We start from the raw sequence: 21,867 nt of genomic DNA, 5'->3' as shown, positions 1-21,867 counted from the left end.
CAGCATCCCTTCTCAAGATCCCTTCTGTCTTCCTTTGTGACTTCTCTTGTGTAACCGAGGGCGTCTTTGCACACGCATAGGAATGGAAACCCTACTCTGACTCATTATATACTGTCTTTGGCTGAGCCTCTCCTCCTTGTCTGGTATCTAGATTTTGAAACTCAAGGAACAGGAGTTTTCCCCCTTCAGATAATTGTGTTTCATATATAACTTGAGTCAGCAAATATAATCGGCTCTCTATATGGACAAAGGGCCACAGGGTAACAGCAAATATTTGTAAAAATATTTTGGGATATCATCTTTTCACATATAAAGCAGGGCCTGACTGAAAATGTTAACATATATAGTATATGCATCAAAATAAACAACAAAAATGAACTTTTTCCCTCTATTAACTACTGTAAATATCTGAAAAGTTTAACAACCACTAAAACTAGAGATTTTCTGCCCATGTTTTAATACATTTATTCATTTATTCAACAAATATTTATGAAGGAGAGTCTGTGTACATTGATAATTATTTTGCTATTCTGTTTGGCTATTGTTAACTCCCTCTTGTCATTCTTGTCATATTTTGGCCTCCTAGGTTTAGAAGGAAATACGTTCTTTGTCTTCCCTCACACTCCTGTCCTCCAAGCATATTGCAACTCTTATTATCCATGCTTCACCCCTGCTCAGTTTAGAAATAACCTTTTGTATTTTGCAATTAAGTAACATACAGATAATTCTCATTTGTAACATCAGTATAAAATATTTATTAATTAAGGTACCTTCCCGATAGTTCACCAACATTCTTTATCTCCGACAGTGAAATATTGGGCGAGTGGAAGTAATAGTGCTGCTAAATCCTTGGTATGGAATGTAACTGAATCATGTTTTCTTGGCAGAGGTATTCCATTAATTGGCAAGCCGTAAATGGTGAGAGCAGTTCTCAAACTTCAGTGTTCATGACAGTCATCAGGAGGACTTGTTAAAACAGATTGCTGGTCTCCACCTCCAAAGTTTCTAAGTTAGTAGGTCTGGAGTAGAGCCTTGAAGTTCCCAGGTGCTGCTGATTCTGCTGGTCTAGGAACCACCTTTTGAGAACTACAGCCTTCAAGGATGTCAAAATGAGGCTACAAAAAAGTGAAAGAATGTTAGAAATTTAATGGTTAGAATCATAAGATTTTATTAAGAATGTGGCCCAAATATTGTCCTGACTGGTACATGAGATAACTTAGTGCCGAAATGCCTCCTTCAACTGGGAAATTCCACCATATAGATTAGGAGAATTAAACAAGAGGTGCTGAACTGGACATTAGCAGTTCCTCACAGCTATGAGTCTTGGGCACAGGGGAGGCAGTCCTGCCTGTGTTTTGATTTGTGGTGTGGTCACCTATCTCAGATCTGGGAAACTATTGGCTCTTAGGCTTCATCTCTGGCCTGCAAGCCACCCTTTTCCTCCAACCTAGCACTCTCAGTAATCCTTGGAAAGACACACAGGTAGATGAAGAACGGAATGCCCTTCTCTCACGTCTCACTTCTCCAATTAGAAGAATCTATTCCCTGGACAATGAGGCAGGAAGATCAATACTAAGTAGATATTGTTGTATTGTGACAAGATGTGAAAAACATCAAAGTTACTACTTTAACCACTTTAAAGTGTACAATTCAGTGGAATTAAGTACATTTATAATGTTGTTCTACCATCTCACTGTCAACTTCCACAACTTTTTCATCATCCCAAAGTAAATTCTGTACCCATTAAATGACAAACCCCACTTTCCTCCTTCCTTCAGTCCCTGGAAACTTGGTTCTAGTTTTTATTTCTATGAATTCGCCTATTTTACCAGGTAAAATTTTTAAGTAGGTAAAAATTATTTTTGGAAATTCCTCCCACTGACTCTTTATGATCCATAGACTCTTTTTTTTTTTTAATTTTTTTAAAGTTTATTTATTTATGTTGAGAGAGACAGAGATAGTGCAAGCTGGGGAGGACCAGAGAGAGAGGGAGACAGAGAATCCCAAGCAGGCTCTGCACTGCCAGTGCAGAGCTTGACACAGGGTTTAATCTCATGAACTGTAAAATCATGACCTGAGCTGAAACCAAGAGTCAGACGCTTAACCAACTGAGCCACTCAGGTGCCCCTAGACTCTTTTTTTTCTTATAATTTCTTTAATGTTTATTTACGTGTGTGTGGGGGGGGGGGGGGGAGAGAGAGAACACAAATGGGAGGGGCAGAGAGAGAGGGAGACACAGAATCCCAAGAAGGCTCCAGGCTCTGAGCTGTCAGCACAGAGCTAGATGCAGGGTTCAAACACATGAACCACAAGACCATGACCAGAGCTAAAGTACGACGCTTAACTGGGCGAGCCACCCAGGTGCCCCAATCCATAGACTCTTAATGTTGTTCTTTGGCTCTCCAAAGTCATTTTGAAATTCCACCATAGATTAGGGGCGTTAAACAAGAGGTGCTGAATTTTTCCCACGATGTCTCAAACTAAGCACGAAGTCTGCTTAGACTAACTAATGCAGATGTGTAAATAATGGGGGTTCTTTGAGGACTTGCTTTGTGACAGACACTTTTCTAAGTGCTTCTGTGTATTTACCCATTCCATCCTCATAACCCAAGTACTGGGGATACGATTATTACCATTTCCCTTTTATTGGCAAAGAAACTGAGACTCAGGATGAAGGATGTTTTCTAAGACCACACAACTAAAAGGTGATGGAGCCAAGAGTTTGACTCTAGGGATGTTCTCCTAACCAGAGGATGCTTATTAATCAAAAACATTGGTAATTAATAGAATGTGAAGCTTTGTGCCTAATGGAATGTTTTCAAAGATATTTTTGAGCCAAGAGGACTTTCTGGTGAAAAGCCAAGAGTCATCAGTCAGGCCTAGGGTAGTTTTCTGCCTTATCCATTCCCTCCATTTCCATCTCCCAACTGACTCAAAAAATACAATCTGAATCCAAACTGTCCAAGCAACTTGACTTCTTCTTAGACTCCTCCTCCAACATTCCCCTGGCCCCTTCTGCCTGTTTTGTGGGATGGAACCTCTTCTGCCTAGGCCTCTGCTTCCTTGGATGGGTACGGAGGAAGCACAGAGACCTCCTTAGACCTTGAAGAAAGCTGCATCGAACTTTAATATTCTCCTTAGCTGGTTTTGTTTTAGCCAAGATTTGCCTCTTGAGAATTAAGCTAAGGTCAGTATAACTAACTTGTCCACCCAAATATTCAGTCTCAATAGTCACTCAAATATAATTATCATCTTCTTACAGTTCAAAAAAAAAAAAAAAAAAGACTAATAAAACCAAAAGAAGAAAGTTATCAAGTAGACAGAAAAAAGGAAAGGAAACTTCCAACAACAACAATAATAACAACAAAACTGTTGAAAAAATTTGCAAGCCTGACATCTTAAATCCTTTTTGGAACAAAACAAGGAATAAATAATAAATAAGTAAATAAATGTGCTTGGGTGGTAGCCTGGAAGAATTAATTCAAGTGTATTTCACACTCAGGAAGTAGGTTACTGACAAGTCAATATGGCATTTCAAATGTATCACCTATTCTCATCCCAAAATTTAATTTATTGTATTTCAAAGTACCCTGAAATTCTACTATCCATATATATTTCTCTATGTGAAAATGATTCAACATACCAGTTTTGAAAAATAAATTTAAGCTTCCTCCAACCAGAAATTCCCTGGTGGGCCAGGGACTTGAAAAACCAAATTTCTTTATGATTTTTTTTAAGATCAATTATTTTTAACCCTAAATTTCATGGTAGAGATGAGATAGTAAATAATGATCGCTCATATTATTGCCTAATGTGAAGGTAGTCTGGGAACTTAGCAAGAAAACATGCATTTGAGGGAAAGGATAGCTGAGTAGTTAAAAACTCAAACTCTGAAATCAGACAGACTTGAGCTCAAAAAGCAGCACAGCCTTTCCTGGTTGTATGACTTTGAGCAAATCCTTTAAGGTGTCTGTGCTTCAGTTTATTCATCAGTAAAATTAGGGCATTGATAATAATTGTATTTTCATCATGGTCATATTGTGAGGATTAATTAGATAAAGCTTGGCTCCTCATCTGATTCATAGTAAGTAACAAAGTTAACAGCATTATCATCTCTATCCTCAGATAACTCTGAGGTCTGAGCGAAACTTTAGTACTACTCTTAGGGTTTTGTTTTGTTTTGTTTTCATTTTTGTTTTTTGGTGGGGGGGGGGCGGCAGTCAGCTCAGAGCATAGGTATGTATTAATCCAAGAAATAACTCTAATGGATTTGCCTGTGTGAGAACCACTTACCACCCCCTCCCCACACACCCAAATACCCATATTGCAGAACGATCAATTTCTCTTAATTCCCCCAGCTATCCCTGGAGGGCTCACTTAGAAGGTATTTACCATGTACGAGTTCAATACCATCCCTAGCCCAAGGTCACTATAATAGCTTTTCTGGACACTGCCCCTCATTTTGGAGTGCTCAATGATGGCTCATTTTTGGTGTGCCCCTTCCGTAGGGTGACAGGTCTTCAAGCCAAGAAGAACCTGAAACTCATGCTCTTCTCCCTCTTCTAGGTTCTTGGACTGTGGAATTCCCTGTCCTGCCCACTGTGCTCCTCTCCCATATTTTGAGCACTGAGACCCCAGAATTCACTGCCCAAAGATTCCCTAGCCTGTCTCCCAAGTCTTAACAGGCTTCTTCTTTAAGTCTTTCCTCCTGAGGGAACCAAGACACTCTTGGTATGTGCATCCCATCACCCCTAAAGAGTGGCCAAGAAGCAGCTGATTTCAAAGCTGGGCAGGTTGATGAGAGTATACGGGGAGGCTGCAAAGTCCACCTGCTTACATAGTAAGGCACTGAGCAGGAGGTTAGACAGGTGCAGAGGGGCAGCCACAGCCAGTTGGCCCAGGCTTGTCATGCAAGGAGTTGAGAATTCTCTATTCAAACTCAACTTGCCCAGGCTTTTATGAAGCTTATTAAAAGGTAGGAGTATAAAACACATTTAATAATGTATTCATTTGATGTATAACTTTAAAATACTTAATTATATGGTATTTGAGAGAAATGTGCTCCTGCCTTGGGCCCAGCAAACATTAGGGGCAGAATTGAATGACTTAGTTGCTTGTTGAAGTGTGTCCTTTATATGAAGAGTAAAGCAGGGAAGATACATTTTCAAACTTACAAAGCCAGTGTCTAATTGCATTCAACACCTGCATTTTAATACTCAGTAGGTGTAAATGTGGGCACCAATTGCCTGGAAATAACTGTGTGGGTACACTGATGTAACCATATTCCAAGAGTCCATTGTGGACAGAAATATTTTCATTGATATAATTGTAAAAGTCAAAATCTCATGACCTCTCCTTCTGTGGCCGCCTCCTTCTTTAGTCCCTTCCCCTGCAGATTTTCTAGTTCAAAATATAAGCCCTTTGGGAGTTGCGTCATCTGATTTCAAGAGAAAATTTGGGGTATAAATAGCTCCTGAGGATCAGTTGAGCAATGATTGGGCAGGAGGTCAGTTTTCATGACTCCGTGGCCCCCCATCTATACCCATGCTTAAGGACCCCTCACTTTCTGCTTTATTGACCCTTTTGGCACTAAAAAAAGAAACAGAGGAAGCATTTCTCAGAAGTCAACAGTGATAACATATTACACATATACTCTTTATCATTGCTTTTGTATATTGTACACTTTAAGAATTCCTAAGGGAAATGCACCAATGACTGTGTCTTCAGGTTGTAAGATTCTTAAACACAAAGTGTTTTTTAAGAGCACTCAGGATACAAACAATGATGCTCACTCTGCCACCTAACATTAGGATGAAGAGCAATTGAACCATTGGAGGTTTTGAAAGCAAAATTAATTATAGTATTTGGGATCCAGTTTTATCAACTTGTACACATTTATTCCAAAAATGGAATGGGGCCAAGCGTAGTCCTATGTGTTCTACATGTGGCATAATCTTATGTAAATATTCAGGTGTTTTCACATGTCTCAAGAAAACTGTTTATGATCATTCTCTAACAAAAGCCCAAGACTGTTATTCCACATTATACTATAGTTTTTGCTTCTTCCATATCTAGCAAGATCAAATGAAACCTAAAGAGTCCTTGTGGTGCTCAGAGCTGGGAAGACAGAGTGGACAAGGCAGGTGTCAGGGAAAGGGAAAATGAATAAGGGAGAAGAGAGAGATGGAGATGAGTGGGGAGAAATATGTGCCATTAGGTGTGTTGGCTTTTTAAAATGTGTTTATATTTAGGTTTTATTCACATGTCTTTATTCACATGTCTTTTATTCAACTTTCTTTTCTCTAAACTGGAATAATCACCTTCGTGAATCTGTTACAACTTATTTATAGCTTCATTAACAATGTCTTACTATAGTTGAGAAAGGAATATATGAGTTAGTATTTAACAGAAATACAGTAAAACCTTGGTTTGTGAGCATAATATGTTCTGGAAACATGCTTGTAATCCAAAGCACTTGTATATCAAAGCGAATTTCCCCATAAAAAATAATGGAAACTCAGATGATTCATTCCACAACCCAAAAATATTCATATAAAAATGATCACAGTACTGTAATATGATACAAAATAATAAAGAAAATAGAAAATATAAAGAAAAATTAACAAATTAACCTGTGACTTACCTTTGAAAACCTTCGTGGGTGGTCTGAGGGAGACGAGAGGAGGAGGGTTATCGTGTAGGATGATTTTCACTATCACTAATGGAATCACTGCTGTCTATTGGCTCAATGGCATCTTTTTCTGTTCGTGCAGCTTTAACAAGGAACCTATCTAATGACACTTGCTTTTGCCTCTTTTTGAGCATTTCACAGAAATGTGACATTGCATTGATGATCACCCACAGTTCCACAGCGAGTGAACAAGCAAGTGAGTGAGAGAGAAAGAAAGAGAGAGGAGAAACATTGGCTCAGTTGTGATCATGTGATGTTCGGCACCATGTACTACTCGTATTGTGAGACATCACTCCTTTGTCAATTTAAAACTTATTAGAAATGTTTACTACCTTGCAGAGAATACTCACAGACAAGTTACTTGCAATCCAAGGTTTTGCTGTATTGACTTTCTTGGCTAAAGGCATACAAACAGTGTATAGAATTTTTAAAATTTCTTTTTCCTGTGCCTATAGTTCAAAATGCCATAAAAAATGTTTAATGACTTTTCCACACCAAATATGCATGATTCCCCATAATTTGCTTCAAAAATTAAGGGGTTATTCAAGGGCAAATTAACCTAAAGGCAATGAAGACGATGATTCACAGCAGTGAATTTACTCCCATGCTGCTGCTACTGCTGCTTATCAATCAGATAATACAGGACTCTAAAGACTAAAATTTCTTTTATCATTCCTATCCTCATTCTACTCCTCAAAGGTAATCACTTATAATATTTCTGAATGTTTTCTAGTTATTCAGGAGATACATGTTCATCTCTTACTCTGTGCCATGCACTGTTGTAGATGCTGGTGATACAATAATGCATGAAATCAGAACAACTCTCTGCTTTCAAGATCTTTACAGTTTAGGGGATGAAACATAAAATGAATAAACTAGTATACATACAACATGATATCAAGTGCTAAGAAGTCTACAGTAGGACAAAAAGACAGAATAGAGGTGTTAACTAACTGAGTAGGGGAGTCAAGGAAGCCCTCTTTACCCGAATACAGTGAGAAAATGATCCCCTCAAATTGGGAAGAGATGCTAAGCAAAGCGAACAGCCAGTGCAAAGACCCGAAAGCAGTAGGAAGCCTGGCAGGGTTAAGCACAGCAAGGAAGTCAGTGTTGCTAGAACAAAGTGAGTGAGGGGAAACTGGTTAAGAAATGAAGGTAGAGAGACACAGCTTGTGATGAGCTATGTAGGACATTATGAATTAGGCATTGACATGGCCCGACTCATACTTTAAAAGAAGCGTTCTGGCTGCAGAAGGGCATCAGGACAAGGAGACCAGGAGACCGGTAGGGGGCTACTGCAGCAGACCGGGAGAGAGATGATGGTGGCTTGGTCTGTCTCTCATTCATTGCTGGTAGGAATGCAGCCACTTCTTCAGTTTGGAAGTTTCTTAAAAAACAAAACATACTCTTACCCTACAATCCAACCATTGTGGTCCTTGGTATTTATTCAAATTAACTTGAAAACTCTGCATACAACTATTTTTACAGCTTTATTGTAATTGTCAGAACTTGGAATCAACCAAGGTAACCTTGGTTGAATGTATAAACAAACTAGTATATCCATACAATAGATTGTGATTCAGCAATAAAGAATTTCAAAGCGAAATGCACCTTAGAAAAAAGAGCTATTAAGACATGGAAAGACAGTGTGGCATTTAGATCCATAATAGCTAAAAAGGCATTTTAGTTCCTTGCCAATGACTTTTTATATTTCAAAACAGGAAGTACAATTGACTTGCTTTGTTAATTGAATATTAATATAAGATGGATTTGTGCCTTTGTCATCTATCTGATTTATAATCCATGCTGGTAGTTACCACAGAGTGTTTGTGAATGATGGAAATATTCTTTCTTAGCCTTTATATATATAGCTTATATATATAAAGATATTTATCTGCTTACTCTTTATATTATTAGAGGAAGAGAATGAGAGAGAAAGAGCAAGAGAGAGGAGAATGAAATTGACTGATTTTAAGGAATTGGCTCATGTGATTGTGGGGGCTGGCAAAACGGAAATCTGCAGAACAGGCTGACCCTGGCTGGAAATTCTGGCAGGAGTAAATGTTGCAATCTGTAGTCTGAAGGCAATTCGAAGACAGAATTCCTTCCTCTTTAGGGAATCTCTGTCTTATCTCTTAAGGCCTTCAATTAATTGAATGAGGCACCCTCACATTATAGAAGGTAATCCGCTTTCACATCTGAAAAATGCCTTGACAACAACACCTAGACTGGGTGTTTGACCAAATAACAGGCACCATGCCCTAGCCATGTTTAACATATAAAATTAACCACTGAAGAGGTATTTGTTGCTTTTTCAAAATTTGCTTTTAATTAGAGAGTACCATAGCTCATGCTTTCCTCTTTACGCACTCTTCCTTTATTCCTATATCCACAAATGAATTCATATCACTCTTTCTCCAAGATTATGTGCTCTTTTCTTCTTATTTTTTTTTATTTTTACATATTTTTTAAGTAGGCTTCACACCCAGCATGCAGCCCAATGTGGGGCTTGAACTCAGAACACTGAGATCAAGGTCTGAGCTGAGATCAGGAGTCAGACGCTTAACCGACTAAGCCACCCATATACCCCCGTATGTTCTTTCCTTCTTAATGAATGACATCATGCATCATGATTAAGAATTACCAGACTCCTGATCCCACATCCACATATGAAATCTCATTTCCATAGGCTGATTTTGTCATGTTTGATGATCTGTCTTGGATAACTTATGAGTTTAAGACTACAGTCATCAATATCAAATTTGTAAAGAATCAATTGGCCACCATTACAATGTGTCATTCTACTTCAAGTAGCTGATAAAACAAGGCAGCAGTAGAATTCTTGGAGTTTGGTGACATCACAATATTACACCACAATGATTCTCAAATCCACCTGCCCTCTTCTGTAGCTTTATTTGATCACTGGATAAGAAATAATAGAAATGCCATAAGCCCTGAATTTCCAAACCATGTAGTGTAATATCTTGCTATAATTGTCCATTTGAAATGGACAAAATGCTAAAAAAAGTATTTTGCTTTGAGTTACAGTGTCAGTGTGTTAAGGGTAAATCAGAACCACTCAAACGTAAGTTCCGAAAGAAAGTTAAAAATGATGTAATGTAAGTATTAATCAGTATTAAGTTCCAATATGTAAGTTTTTTTGGTCTTCATATGTATACATGTGGTTTTGTAACTCTAGCCATTAAGTTGTATATATTTTGTCATAAGTTATTTCATAAATGCATTTGTGCTTATTTAATACCATGAAAAATAAATACTGGCAAATGACTGTGCTCTGTTTATAGAGAACAGCAGCACATAGAGGTCATCATATAATCTTTTGAGCCTTTTTTGGTAACACTGGGTGCTTTGGGTGGCCTTTCTAATTTTTTTTGCCCTTTACTTGGTCCCTGCCCTCTCAAGTTAGTGTGACTTGTTCTGGAGGCTTTAGCACACACTGTCATTTCTGGCTACCTTCCATCAGCCTATGATTCTTAGGCTTCACTCTGTACAAAGAGATTTACCCAAGTGAATGGAATCCAAAAGTCAAAACTACAATGTGCTAAAAATACCTAGGATTTATTAAATTGGTACACTGACAAGGAAATAATGAAGTCAAATGAGACAGAGCTGGCCTCTGTTCTTTCTGGAGGCAAAGCTCAATCGCTCTGTAGAGTTTCTATATTTTGTGGGGAGCCTTTCACACTATCTTGCCAGTTCAGACCTTTCGGGAGTTCTGGGTGATTGGAGCTGACCAGCCTTAAGGGCAGGTATTACTACCCATCAGTCCAGTCAGTGTTGTCTGTGTGGAGCTTATACAGGAGAGTGACAGAGCACCCCGATCTGCAGAGATCTGCAGAGATTACAGCCCAATTGCTTCCTCACTCACTTTGTTGATTTCCTCAGCCAGCAATTCTAAACCCACCGATCCCCACCCTCAGGAGAGCAAAATACTAAAGTTTTCCTCAAGAAGCCAGAAGTGTTTCTCTTCCACTTCCACTGGCTCTGTCACCTAAAATGAGCTTTCAAAATAATCCATTTGTTTCTTTTTTTTTCTTCACTTTTTAAACTGTGGTGCTGCTATCGGAATAAATATCTTTTAGAATACTTAATTTATTATTTTCCTAAAAGGTAGAGATCCTGATCAAATGAAATAACACATGTGAATGACTTTTGTAAACACCAAGGCCTTATTCAAATAGCTTGTGCTATCAGTACCATATATACCCAAGATTATTAACTACAAGACAACTTTTACAACTTCCAGTCCCCTTTGTTCTTTCCACTCCAGTTGCCTCCTTTAATAACAGACATCTGTTTATGAAACTTCTTCTCTGTTTTATTTTTATTCATTACAAGAATAGTGTATTAATTGATATCTTCAGACTGGTATTGCTACACTTCAATGTTGGGGAAGCTGCAAATGTTCAAGGCCCTTAGTGCTTGCCTTCAGAAGAGAATCAATCTGAGGAATTCAGAGCTTTCCAAATGTTAATCCAATCATTTTCCTTTTTTGAGACAGCTCATATTGAGGGGTGATCAGAGAGTGATTTGCTGTATTTTAAGTCCTATTGCAGTGTTTGTTTTGTTATCAGTTTTTCTTCACTTTTTCCTCAAGTTTAATCGGTATACATTTTTGTAGAAGACTGCTGGATACCGATGATGAGCTCAGTGACATTCAGACTGATTCAGTCCCATTGGAAGTACGGGACTGGTTGGCTTCTACTTTTACACGGAAAATGGGGATGATGAAAAAGAAATCTGAGGAAAAGCCAAAATTTCGAAGCATCGTGCATGCTGTTCAAGCTGGAATTTTTGTGGAAAGGTAAGTGACACTGTTAGTATCTCAAGATGATAAAATTTGGAAAGCAGGAGATAAACTTACCATATCAAAGTTATGTGAGTCAAATATTTTGCTTCTTGAAGAAAACTTCAATTATAAGTGTACATAGAATGAACAAATGTAGGGCTTTATTACAAGCTTGCCTATAACAAAAATGTTTTATCCTGGGTTTATTATTTTTATTTCTTTTAAAATGACATAAAGACTAAAAGCAAAGACTTGACTGACCAGTGCCCTCAAATGAACCTTTGTGAGTAACTGTTTAAGAAGTTATAACACACTCATATGTTACACAACTAATTTTACCTGTAAAATGTAACACTTCAGAAAAATGAGTTCTGTACTACATACTAAAATCAAACAGGCCTTTCTCTGTATTAAAGTGAAAAGACCATCCTCTTTCCATCATGGAAGGAAAGATCCCATGAGCTTTTGAAGAGTTTTTTAACATTTCTGTCACTGAAGCAGGGAATACTTGAGGGGTCCTAGAAGCACCAAATCAAATCGCTGTAGTTTCTGATGTGAAATACATGGTTTTGTTGCTGTTGTTTTGTTTTTTGTTTTTTAGTTTATTAATTTGAGCGAGAGAAAGAGAGCATGAGCAGGGGAGGAGCAAAGAGAGAGTATGAAAGAGAGAGAGAGAGAGAGAGAGAGAGAGAGAAAGAGAGAGAATCCCAAGCAGGCTCCATGCTGCCCAGTGCCCCACTGGGGGGGGGGGGTGAACAGGAGGGGGTGTGTGTGGGTCAGGGGTGCTGAACCCACAAACTCATGAGATCATGACCTGAGCAGAAACCAGAGTTTGAGGCTTAACCACAAGGTGCCATCCAGGAGCCCTGTGAAATACATGTTGATGTGGCCTAATTTTATATTCATTTAGCCCTTAAGAATACAGGCTTTTTTTTTTTCTATCTAGGAAACAAGATGTTCTAGAATTAAAGTTAAAGACTTGAAATAAACGTGTTACATCTGACAATTTAAAAAATTAGTCTTTAGAAATCTCTTAGATTAAAAAACAATTAAATTATATTAAATGATATATAAAAAGATGAAACATTTTGAAACTAATAAAATTGAGGAATGGAGAATTTTTTTGTCAATGTACTTAAATTTAAGAGAGACCACATCATTTTTCATCTTTTGACATCTCTACTTATTAATTTGAATGAACATTATAAACTTTAATTTTCCTCTGTTAAAGGAACAGTAGGAACACATTTGGATTTCTAAAAATGTAAATGAGAATGCATTGCAAGAAGTATTTGATGCCATTTGAAAATATAAATACAGCACATAAAGCTTGAAGTATCTTGGCTTGTGCCTATATTATATACAATAACAACCAGTCAGTGATTATTTAAATTATTTTGAGTATTTATTAACCATATCTAATTGGCTTTTATAACAGAATCTTCCATTAGTGTGGTGAGGAGATACCCACACCCCCTTACAAGATGCATAAACTGGTCCCAACTCTGCTGGGTGGGACCAGAAGTCTGCAACAGGGAGGCAGGGCTGGAGAGAAGGAATATCTATTCCCATTTAAAAAAAAAAACAGGGGCGCCTGGGTGGCGCAGTCGGTTGAGCGTCCGACTTCAGCCAGGTCACGATCTCGCGGTCCGTGAGTTCGAGCCCCGCGTCAGGCTCTGGGCCGATGGCTCGGAGCCTGGAGCCTGTTTCCCATTCTGTGTCTCCCTCTCTCTCTGCCCCTCCCCCGTTCATGCTCTGTCTCTCTCTGTCCCAAAAAAATAAATAAACGTTGAAAAAAAAATTTTTTGAAAAAAAAAAAAATAAAAAAAAAAATAAAAAAAAAAAACAATTTTGGAAAGTGTGTGACAGTTATTGATTCTCATTAACATCAAATCGATATTAACATCTCAATAGGAGTTCAGAAAGTCAGTGAAAGAATCACAGATAAAAGACAGTATGTGTGATTTGCTGAAAGAATATGTATTTGGTCTTTTTAAAGAAAATATTGTAGAACTTGGCAAACTAAAAAGGAGGCAAACAGTGGAGGTAAATTTCTATTCCCACCCAATAAAAGGTTAAGATTTCTGCAAAATACATTGATATCCTACATTTTCATTTTTTCCATATGCTACATAAAATATTTTACTTAGTAGGTTATAGAGATATAAAATGTACTTAAGACAACTAAACCAGCATGCAGTCTGGAAGAAATCAATATGCTACAAACACAAGGAAATGAAATCTCTTTATTACTCTTGTAGCCCCTTTAGTAGGTGCATAGAAATAATGGCATATGCTTCTCTTCAGTTTTCAAAGATAACTGTCTTCAGTTTTGAAAGTTAGAAAGACTTCCTGAGCATCCTGTCAAGTCTCCCCTCCCAAGACTCAGTGCCTTGGCAGGTCCTGGCAATTTGCTCATCCAAAAGTACCTCCAATCTACTTGCTTTTCCATCTCTACTCCTGCAATCCCAGTCTCCATTTCTGTTACCTGCCATCAGAAATGGGACAGTAGCTTTCCAGTTGGGCCTCCCTCTTCCACAAGTGCCCTTTCCAAACAAGTCAATTTTAAATATATAAATTAGTCCCTGTCACTCTTAAGCTTAAAACCATCGGTTGATTTTCCATTTCACTTAGTATTAAAAGTGACTTCTGTATCATGGATTTGCAGGTTAGGCCCCTTTTACCTTCTCACCTTATTGAATGCTACCTTTATTTTTAACTGAGTATCTGTACTGCTCTGATTTCAACCCCATGAAGATCCCTAACTCTTTCTTCCCTTGGGGCCACTTGTCCTGTTATTCCCACTACCAAAAGTGATTTTCCCCACCCTTCCCCCTTCCTGGTCCTTTCTGTCTTTTCAGAGGCCTTCCCTGAGTACTCTGTATACACTGTTCATCACTTTCTCTACCCTAACCAGCAGTTTACCTCATAGTGCTTAGTGTTGTTTTATATATATATATGTGTGTGTGTGTGTGTGTGTGTGTGTGTGTGTGTGTGTGTGTATAGTTTATTTATTTTGAGAGAGAGAAAAAGAATGAATGGGGGAGGGGCAGAGAGAGAGGGAGAGAAAGAAAACCCAAGCAAGGCTCCACGTTCTACACTGAGTCCTGCTTAGGGGCTCAACCTCATGACCATGAGATCATGAGCTGAGCCTCAATCAAGATCTGATGCTTAACCGACTGAGCCACCAAGGCACCCCTGTAATCATATATTTTTATTTATTGTCCGTCTTCACTGCTCAGTAAGCCCTGTGAAAGCAGCAGATGTAGTTTTCTTATTTGCCACTGGTCTCTTACCTAACGCGGTGTCTGACATAAAGCCATTTTTATTTTGTGTGTGTTGTTTTGTTTTGTCTTGTTTAGGTTTTGAATTATATTTTGCAATTGCAGTAAAAACGTCCAGAAATAATCCACCGTATTTCCAGTTGAACTTATACCACCTGAAGGAGCCTAGGAAACTCACTGTTCTTTTTCAGCTACTTCTACTATATCAGCTATTTACTCAAGTGTGAGGCAACTGTATTAAGGTTTCCCCTACATCGATTCTGATTCCAAACAACCTAATTTTTTGTCCTAATATTTTACTCCAAATTATAGGATTGGAAAGGAATAATGGGAAAGTTTCTCTGTCTCCTCAGAAAGATAATCTGCTTTGTCGTTCTTTACATTCCATGTAAGGAAAACGCGCACTGATACTCATTTCTCAACCTACTCCAGGTCTAAGGAAACAGCACCAGAGTTCCCACAGAGCCCAGGGAGCCCTGAAGAACCTAAGAACTGCAGCCAACAGCACTGGCTGCAGAATAGTGAGAACAGTAACATTAATACTAATAATGGCTTTCTTGTGTTGAGTACTTATTATATTATGCTAGGCATTTACATCATTTACTCTTCACAAAAAGCTTATAATTATCCTTGTTTTACAGATGAGTGACATTAAATAGCTTTCCAAAGGTCACATAGATAGTGAGTAGCTAGTCTGTAATTGAAAGTATGTCTTCTCTTCGTTACAGCCTACTGCCTTTCTCTGCCATGAAGTCACACCAATTAAAAGTTACTTAATTTTTCTTACTCCTGATTGTTATATTGACCTTCTTTTCCTAGTCCGTTATCCTTCTATTTCCTCTGTACCTCCATTTATTAGTAATAATGACTAGAAAAATAGAAAAGACTGGTGCCTCAAAAAAAAAAAAAAAACCCACAAAACAACTAAACATCATTATTGACAATAATTATTTTCTGGGTCTGTTATAGTGTAATCGCTAGTTTCCTTGCCCTGCAAGACTAGAATAATTACACCTATCTCAATAGAGTAATTAATATAAGTATTTTTATTTATAAACTGCTCTGAAATCTTCCAATAGAGATAGAGGATAAGGATAATTTTTTTATTATAACCAATTACCCATATTCAAAAATCATTTAGAGTCATTTAAAATAAACATAAAATGGAAATATAGAAATAAATAATGTCTCTGTAATAAAGTGGCAAAATCCTTTATCAAGAAAACCTAGGATAGATATGTATGCAAATGCAGTATTTTAATTCTGAGCTTCCAAGAAGTCAAGATTAAAAAGGGAACCATGAATTTTTAGCATTTATTATTTTATGAAAAGATAGGTTTTACATAGAAATTAAGTAATACATCTTACAGATTTTTAATAGAAGGTATATTGAATCAGAAAGGTTAACATCTTCTGTAGTGGTTTTATGAAAGCTGCAAAACTTCCAAGTGACTATTCTTTTTTTTTCAACATTTTTATTTATTTTTGGGACCGAGAGAGACAGAGCATGAACGGGGGAGGGGCAGAGAGAGAGGGAGACACAGAATGGGAAACAGGCTCCAGGCTCCGAGCCATCAGCCCAGAGCCTGACGCGGGGCTCGAACTCACGGACCGCGAGATCGTGACCTGGCTGAAGTCGGACGCTTAACCAACTGCGCCACCCAGGCGCCCCCCAAGTGACTATTCTTATGTTGACCTCCCTTGTTTAACTAATGATATAATCATTAAATAATTATTTTATTCAGGCATTTTGGGAGAAGTTACAACAATATAGTCTATAAATGCAGCTTTCTTGTGCACTAATAATATAAAAAGGGAAATGTTTAATAGTTAAATTCTTTCTTCCCAGGACTTTGTGGATGAACCATGTATCTTCCAGTTCTGAATTGAAGCCTATTGTTATTTCTACACATTGGGTATCACACTGATCCTATTCTCACATGAACCAGTGGAGGCATTTCATATATTTGGTTTATATCATTTTGGTTGCCCATTAGAAGATGGAAAAAATCCAACAAATTACTGATTAATAAAAACATTTTATTGATGCTATGAAAATAGAAATAAATTTGTTCTTTCTGCATAATTTTTCTTAAATTTTATTAAATGACAATTTGAACAGACTTAAGCAATTTTTGTCAATATGGTCTGCCCCAATGTTATTAGCTTAAAAAATACAAAAGCTGTATAAATTCTGATGATACTATGTATTGTCTCTTATAATTTATAATTTACATTTTATAAAAAACAAAGAAGAAAGGAATACATAAAGGCAATAATTTTAATGACATTTTAGCTTCTAGATTGAAAATTTTGCCACATAAATGAACACTAAACAAGAATACCCTTCTGTCATTAATATGATGACATGCCAGAATGCTTTGTTGCATATACAAAGGACAGTCTCTTTTAATAAGATGAAGTTACAGGCAAGATGTCAATCATACTGACTTTGTAGGGTGGTTGTGCACAAATTCATTTGAGCATATTCCACATTGTAGATGCTCAATAAATGGTGACCATAGTTGTCATCATTACCACAAAGGGAGCTTGTCCTTAAAAATGAAAGTTGAAAAAGTCAAAAGTAATCTTTTCCCTCATCTCTTAAAAAATAGCTGAAAACTTTGAGTAAATGAGTTTTATATATACACTTATTTTTCTCTTTCAGGATGTACAGAAAGTCCTATCACATGGTTGGTTTGGCATATCCAGAAGCTGTCATAATAACATTAAAGGTGAAATGATTTTAATTGTTTTAACTTTTTCAAATAGTCATTTTTCAAATCTTAAAATGGTTGGGAGAACATGAAAATAGGTCTTTGCTGCAGCTTATATGTTTGTATATAAGTAGTATTTTAACCATTTTCAACATGTCGTGTGTTCTGAATCATGACTCATTGTAGACTTAAATGAGGATTGATTGACACCAACAAGCTATCAATGCATATGCACGTGTGTGCACACACTTATGTGCTTTCTTTTCTTCTTTGTGCTTTATTTAGGTGGATCTTGAATTCAGTTTTGAGATGGCACCAGGACTTGTCAGAATATACATATCTTGTTATGTATATACTATGGAAAAGTTGCATGCATTAAAAAAAATATTTCAGGACAAAACTTACATGAAAGAAATTTGTTTGGAATTTTAGTTCTGAGAAAATATAAAATTAAGAAACAAAACAAAAGAAATGTGTCTCTCTCATCTCTGCTTTTCCTGTGGTTGAGGCCCCATTGCAGTATTAAATATGTTAGAAATAACTAGAGTCAAAACTCTGAAGTGGTAAAAGTTTTGGATTCACTTGTCTCCACTGTGTGTGCCCATGTGAGCACTGTTCCTATTTCTAGAGGCAGTTTGTAGGCTTATTATTTAATATCTCTTATTTCTTTCTATTGTTGAATTTGGGTAGAGACATTCAACTTTGTCTCCTCTAATAGTTTCATGGTTGTTTTCCTGTATCACCCAAGAATTTAAAGGACACTGGCAACAGAATATCCTGATTTGCTTTATTTGTGATTTATTAAACTCTTTTTCTAGTTTCAATTTATATTGTTTTCTTTTGTTAATTTATTTTAAAGGGTACCCTTTGCATTTGTTTTTTTTTTTTTTTTCTCTGTTCCATATTAGACTTTCATCTTATTAACTTAAAAGGATAGTTTTTCTTGGGCACTTTTTTATGTTTATGTTTCTTTTTTTTAATGTTTATTAATTTTTGAGAGAGATAGAGAGACAGCATGAGTGGGAAAGGGGCAGAGAGAGAGGGAGACACAGAATCTGAAGCAGGCTGCAGGCTCTGTGCTGTCAGCACAGAGCCCAACATGGGGCTTGAACTCACAAACCGTGAGATCACAACCTGAGCTGAACTCGGCTGCTTAACTGACTGAGCCACCCAGGGGCCCCTGTGTTTATGTTTCTAAAGCTATAATAAAGGAGTATATAACTGAAATGTCACATTGTAGGATATTAATTACTCCTTGGATCTTGTGAGATTTTTATTTACTCAAATGTGGGCAAGAATGTTACTTATTTTTATTTTTCTTATTTTAATAACCTTTACTTAGAAACCAACACAATGTTTTAGTATGAGAGAAAGTAAACATTTTTCTAAAGTTCAGTATAGAAAAAATATATAAACTAACAGGTTGCAGAAGGAAATAGCCACCAGTAAAGAATATTTTTGTTAAATAGTTCTTATTTCCTGAGATACCTTCTTGTCTTGTTTGTTCTTAATCAAGCATCTGCAGTAGTTTATAAATGTAAATTATCATTGTTGATAAAAATCCCCCAAAGTAGAGAACTAACCTTTTACTCAGTGGGAAACCCCTAGCAGGAACTATAAATAGCAGCTTCCTAACAATCTGAACTAATTCTTCTGTGTTAGCTTTGGAATTTGATAAAAGATTTGTTGGCCTCATTTGAGCTTTACGATGGCAAAATGCCTTCTAAGACAACTTTTAGCGATTCTAAATTTACAAACAGATAAAGCAAGTGTTTGGGGATCAAATCAGGGCCAAATGTGAGGAATTTAACAAAAGCATGTAAGCAAATAAAACAAAAATATTTCATTGGTGTTTTCAAGTGATTAAAATTACCACTGGAAGCTGTTATTACTATTTTCAAAAGCAGTATTTTTAAAAGAGACTGAATACTTTTTATCAGATTCTCAGGTTTCATCATGTTATAGTACAGATAATTGGCCTCTGTAAAAATGTGTTAAATGAACAAAGTTCTAAACAATGCCAGCCCAAATTCAAAATTAATACCTAGCTTTAAGGTTGCCCGCTTACTATTCAATAGTAAACCTGTTGTGTGTATGTAAACCCACACTTTGCTAATAGTTTCTAATAATCAGAGCTGACTGTTGTATTTCTTTAAATTTTTAAAATTTCAGTGATTTGTTTAGTATTGGAGCTCCAAATTTACATTAAAACCTCCTTAGTATATAGGACTTAATATCACTTGTTACAAGTCCATTTTGTGAACACCTCTGCAGGTATTCATCCTGCAATTACCCAAAGCAAACATCAGGAGGTAGCTGTAACAGTTTGGCTTTCTCTCCCACTGGCAGTGGTTTTTTTCCAAGGGTATGTATGTGTTTGCCTATAAGCCTGACCACTTCCCTAAAGAATCTCCTGAAATGCTGCAATTTACTCTCCTCTTCCTTCATGTCAGTCAAAAGACCCACTTCTTTTTCCTTTTCATCTGTCCTTGGAGGAAAGTGTAAATGAATCGGTCAAGGGTACAATGACTAACAAGGTTGTATATACTCTACCTTTCTAGGGTGTTTGCATCTTAAAGGAAGACATAAAATATCAAAGCTTTAAACCAAAGTACTAACTCTTAGGGTGTAATTTCAAGCCGTGTAGAAGGTGGTGGATGGGAAAGAGAAGTTGGGGCTACTTTCCCCCATCTCCCCATTGACATCACCATATAACCCATAATTCTACCTGAAAATGAAGCCCACTCTGAGAAAGTGACTTATGGTAAGAATTTGAAGAGAGATTGAGGATAAGGTTAGTATTATAGTGTTAACAGGTTTATTACATCAAGTTTGATAACTTTGGGATTAAAGGATTAAGGAAAATCTTAACACTACATTACACATTATGGCCTCACTTTTGTGAACCCATGGATGCTAAGTGGCCCTGTCATATCAAACTCTGCAAAATATAGTCAGATGTTCTAAATTGAAATGTAACCTGCTGAATCTACAATGCTTGATCTTTTCATAGAGAGAAATAGAACTATATAATATTGCCATTTAAAGTATTTCCTCTTTTTTTTACAGGATGTTGATAAATGGTCTTTTGATGTATTTGCCTTAAATGAAGCAAGTGGAGAGCACAGCCTGAAGTTTATGATTTATGAACTGTTTACCAGATATGATCTTATCAATCGTTTCAAGGTCAGAAACATGGGACAAAAGTGAAATGCTCTTAGAATTGGTTATCTGAATAAGAATGAAAAAGCAGAACATTGAGTCATTAATCAATGCATTTTTAATGTTTCTAATTAGCAGGTCACAGAACTAGGGGATGAGTTTACCACACGATATATCCATTTTCCATGACTCACTGACATGTATCCACATGGATGTCATGAGGCCATTGTAGTATCATTCCAACAAGATACCAACATCCCCCTGAATTACTCCCAGAATAGTCATGTAGAGACTGTGAGCTATGTTTTCTTAAAAAAAAAAAAAAAAAAAAAAAAAAAAAAAAAAAAAAAGATGCTCTTCTATGTTTCACAAACACAGAATGAATCTTTATTGGCAGCTTTTCTTAAACTGAGATGAAAGGGCTTCTAATTAACTTCATTTAGAGCCATTTAAGCAACAGATTTGATCCAGATTTCTGAGCACTCTGAAACGTGTACCCTTCAGCATTTCCAATGGAATCATGGCATTTTTAGAGTTAGAGGGTACTGGGAGGTCATTTATTTTAATCTTTTGTACTATGGATAGAAAAAACAGACTTCAATTGTAACTGGGAATTTTACCCTTTTAAGAACTAGCCTTCTGTCTTGACTCTGGAAGATATAAACATTTAAAGACCACAATATGGGTGATATTGTTAATTCATCTCTCTTAGTTAAACACATGGGTTTATAATCTTAGGATTGAAAGCTAACAGGTTAATGAAATCATTTTTCGGAACATCCTACATTTAACTGCAAAAAAACTCCTGCCCACATCTGACTCACAATTGTGTTCTATCCCGAACTTTGTTGTGCTTATGTTGACTTAGTGCTACTATTTTATCAAAATATAATCATAATTATTACTTTTCGCAGATTCCTGTTTCTTGCCTAATTTGCTTTGCAGAAGCTTTAGAAGTTGGTTACAGCAAGTACAAAAATCCTTATCACAATTTGATTCATGCAGCTGATGTCACTCAAACTGTGCATTACATAATGCTTCATACAGGTATCATGGTAAGAAAGCTTTCTTAACTGAAGTTTGTTAGTTTGTAACATCAAATTCCTTTTCTCCATTTTGCCATTGTCCCTCTAATACCCATAAAAGTATTATAAGAAGTAATCTTTTGTATTTTTTAGGGTTAGTGAGTTATTCATAATATAC

The 21,867-nt window shown here is 36.7% G+C and overlaps 1 protein-coding gene and 1 long non-coding RNA gene across 11 annotated transcripts in view; one reads left to right on the top strand and one right to left on the bottom strand.

Annotated features, from left to right (window-relative positions):
* The window catches only part of PDE1A (phosphodiesterase 1A), a 349,550-nt gene that overhangs the window by 255,426 nt on the left and 72,257 nt on the right, over positions 1-21,867 (top strand). For 8 of the 9 annotated variants that reach the window (XM_086719095.1, XM_086719094.1, XM_025912766.2 and 5 more), the window contains 4 exons: positions 11,334-11,516; positions 17,454-17,520; positions 20,572-20,688; positions 21,579-21,719. In XM_086719095.1, the coding sequence (XP_086575221.1) occupies positions 11,334-11,516; positions 17,454-17,520; positions 20,572-20,688; positions 21,579-21,719 (508 nt within the window). Of the gene's footprint in view, positions 1-9,626; positions 9,811-11,333; positions 11,517-17,453; positions 17,521-20,571; positions 20,689-21,578; positions 21,720-21,867 lie in introns of those variants that run through there. The other variant, XM_086719098.1, reaches the window with a different exon arrangement.
* Positions 740-9,488, bottom strand: LOC147578577 (uncharacterized). 2 transcript variants are annotated; one of them, XR_015255375.1, is made up of 4 exons: positions 9,336-9,488; positions 7,919-8,078; positions 6,644-6,813; positions 740-1,115 (listed from the first exon to the last, which is right to left on the bottom strand). It is a non-coding gene; the product is annotated as an uncharacterized LOC147578577 (long non-coding RNA). The 2 variants fall into 2 exon arrangements; XR_015255376.1 differs by lacking the exon at positions 6,644-6,813 and having other exon boundaries at positions 9,336-9,484.

Source organism: Puma concolor, chromosome C1, assembly GCF_028749965.1.
Source record: "Puma concolor isolate L17-30 chromosome C1, mPumCon1.1.hap2, whole genome shotgun sequence".
Classification (NCBI taxonomy): domain Eukaryota; kingdom Metazoa; phylum Chordata; class Mammalia; order Carnivora; family Felidae; genus Puma; species Puma concolor.
Note: the sequence above shows the minus strand (reverse complement) of the source record. Positions and strands in the feature narration are given on the sequence as shown.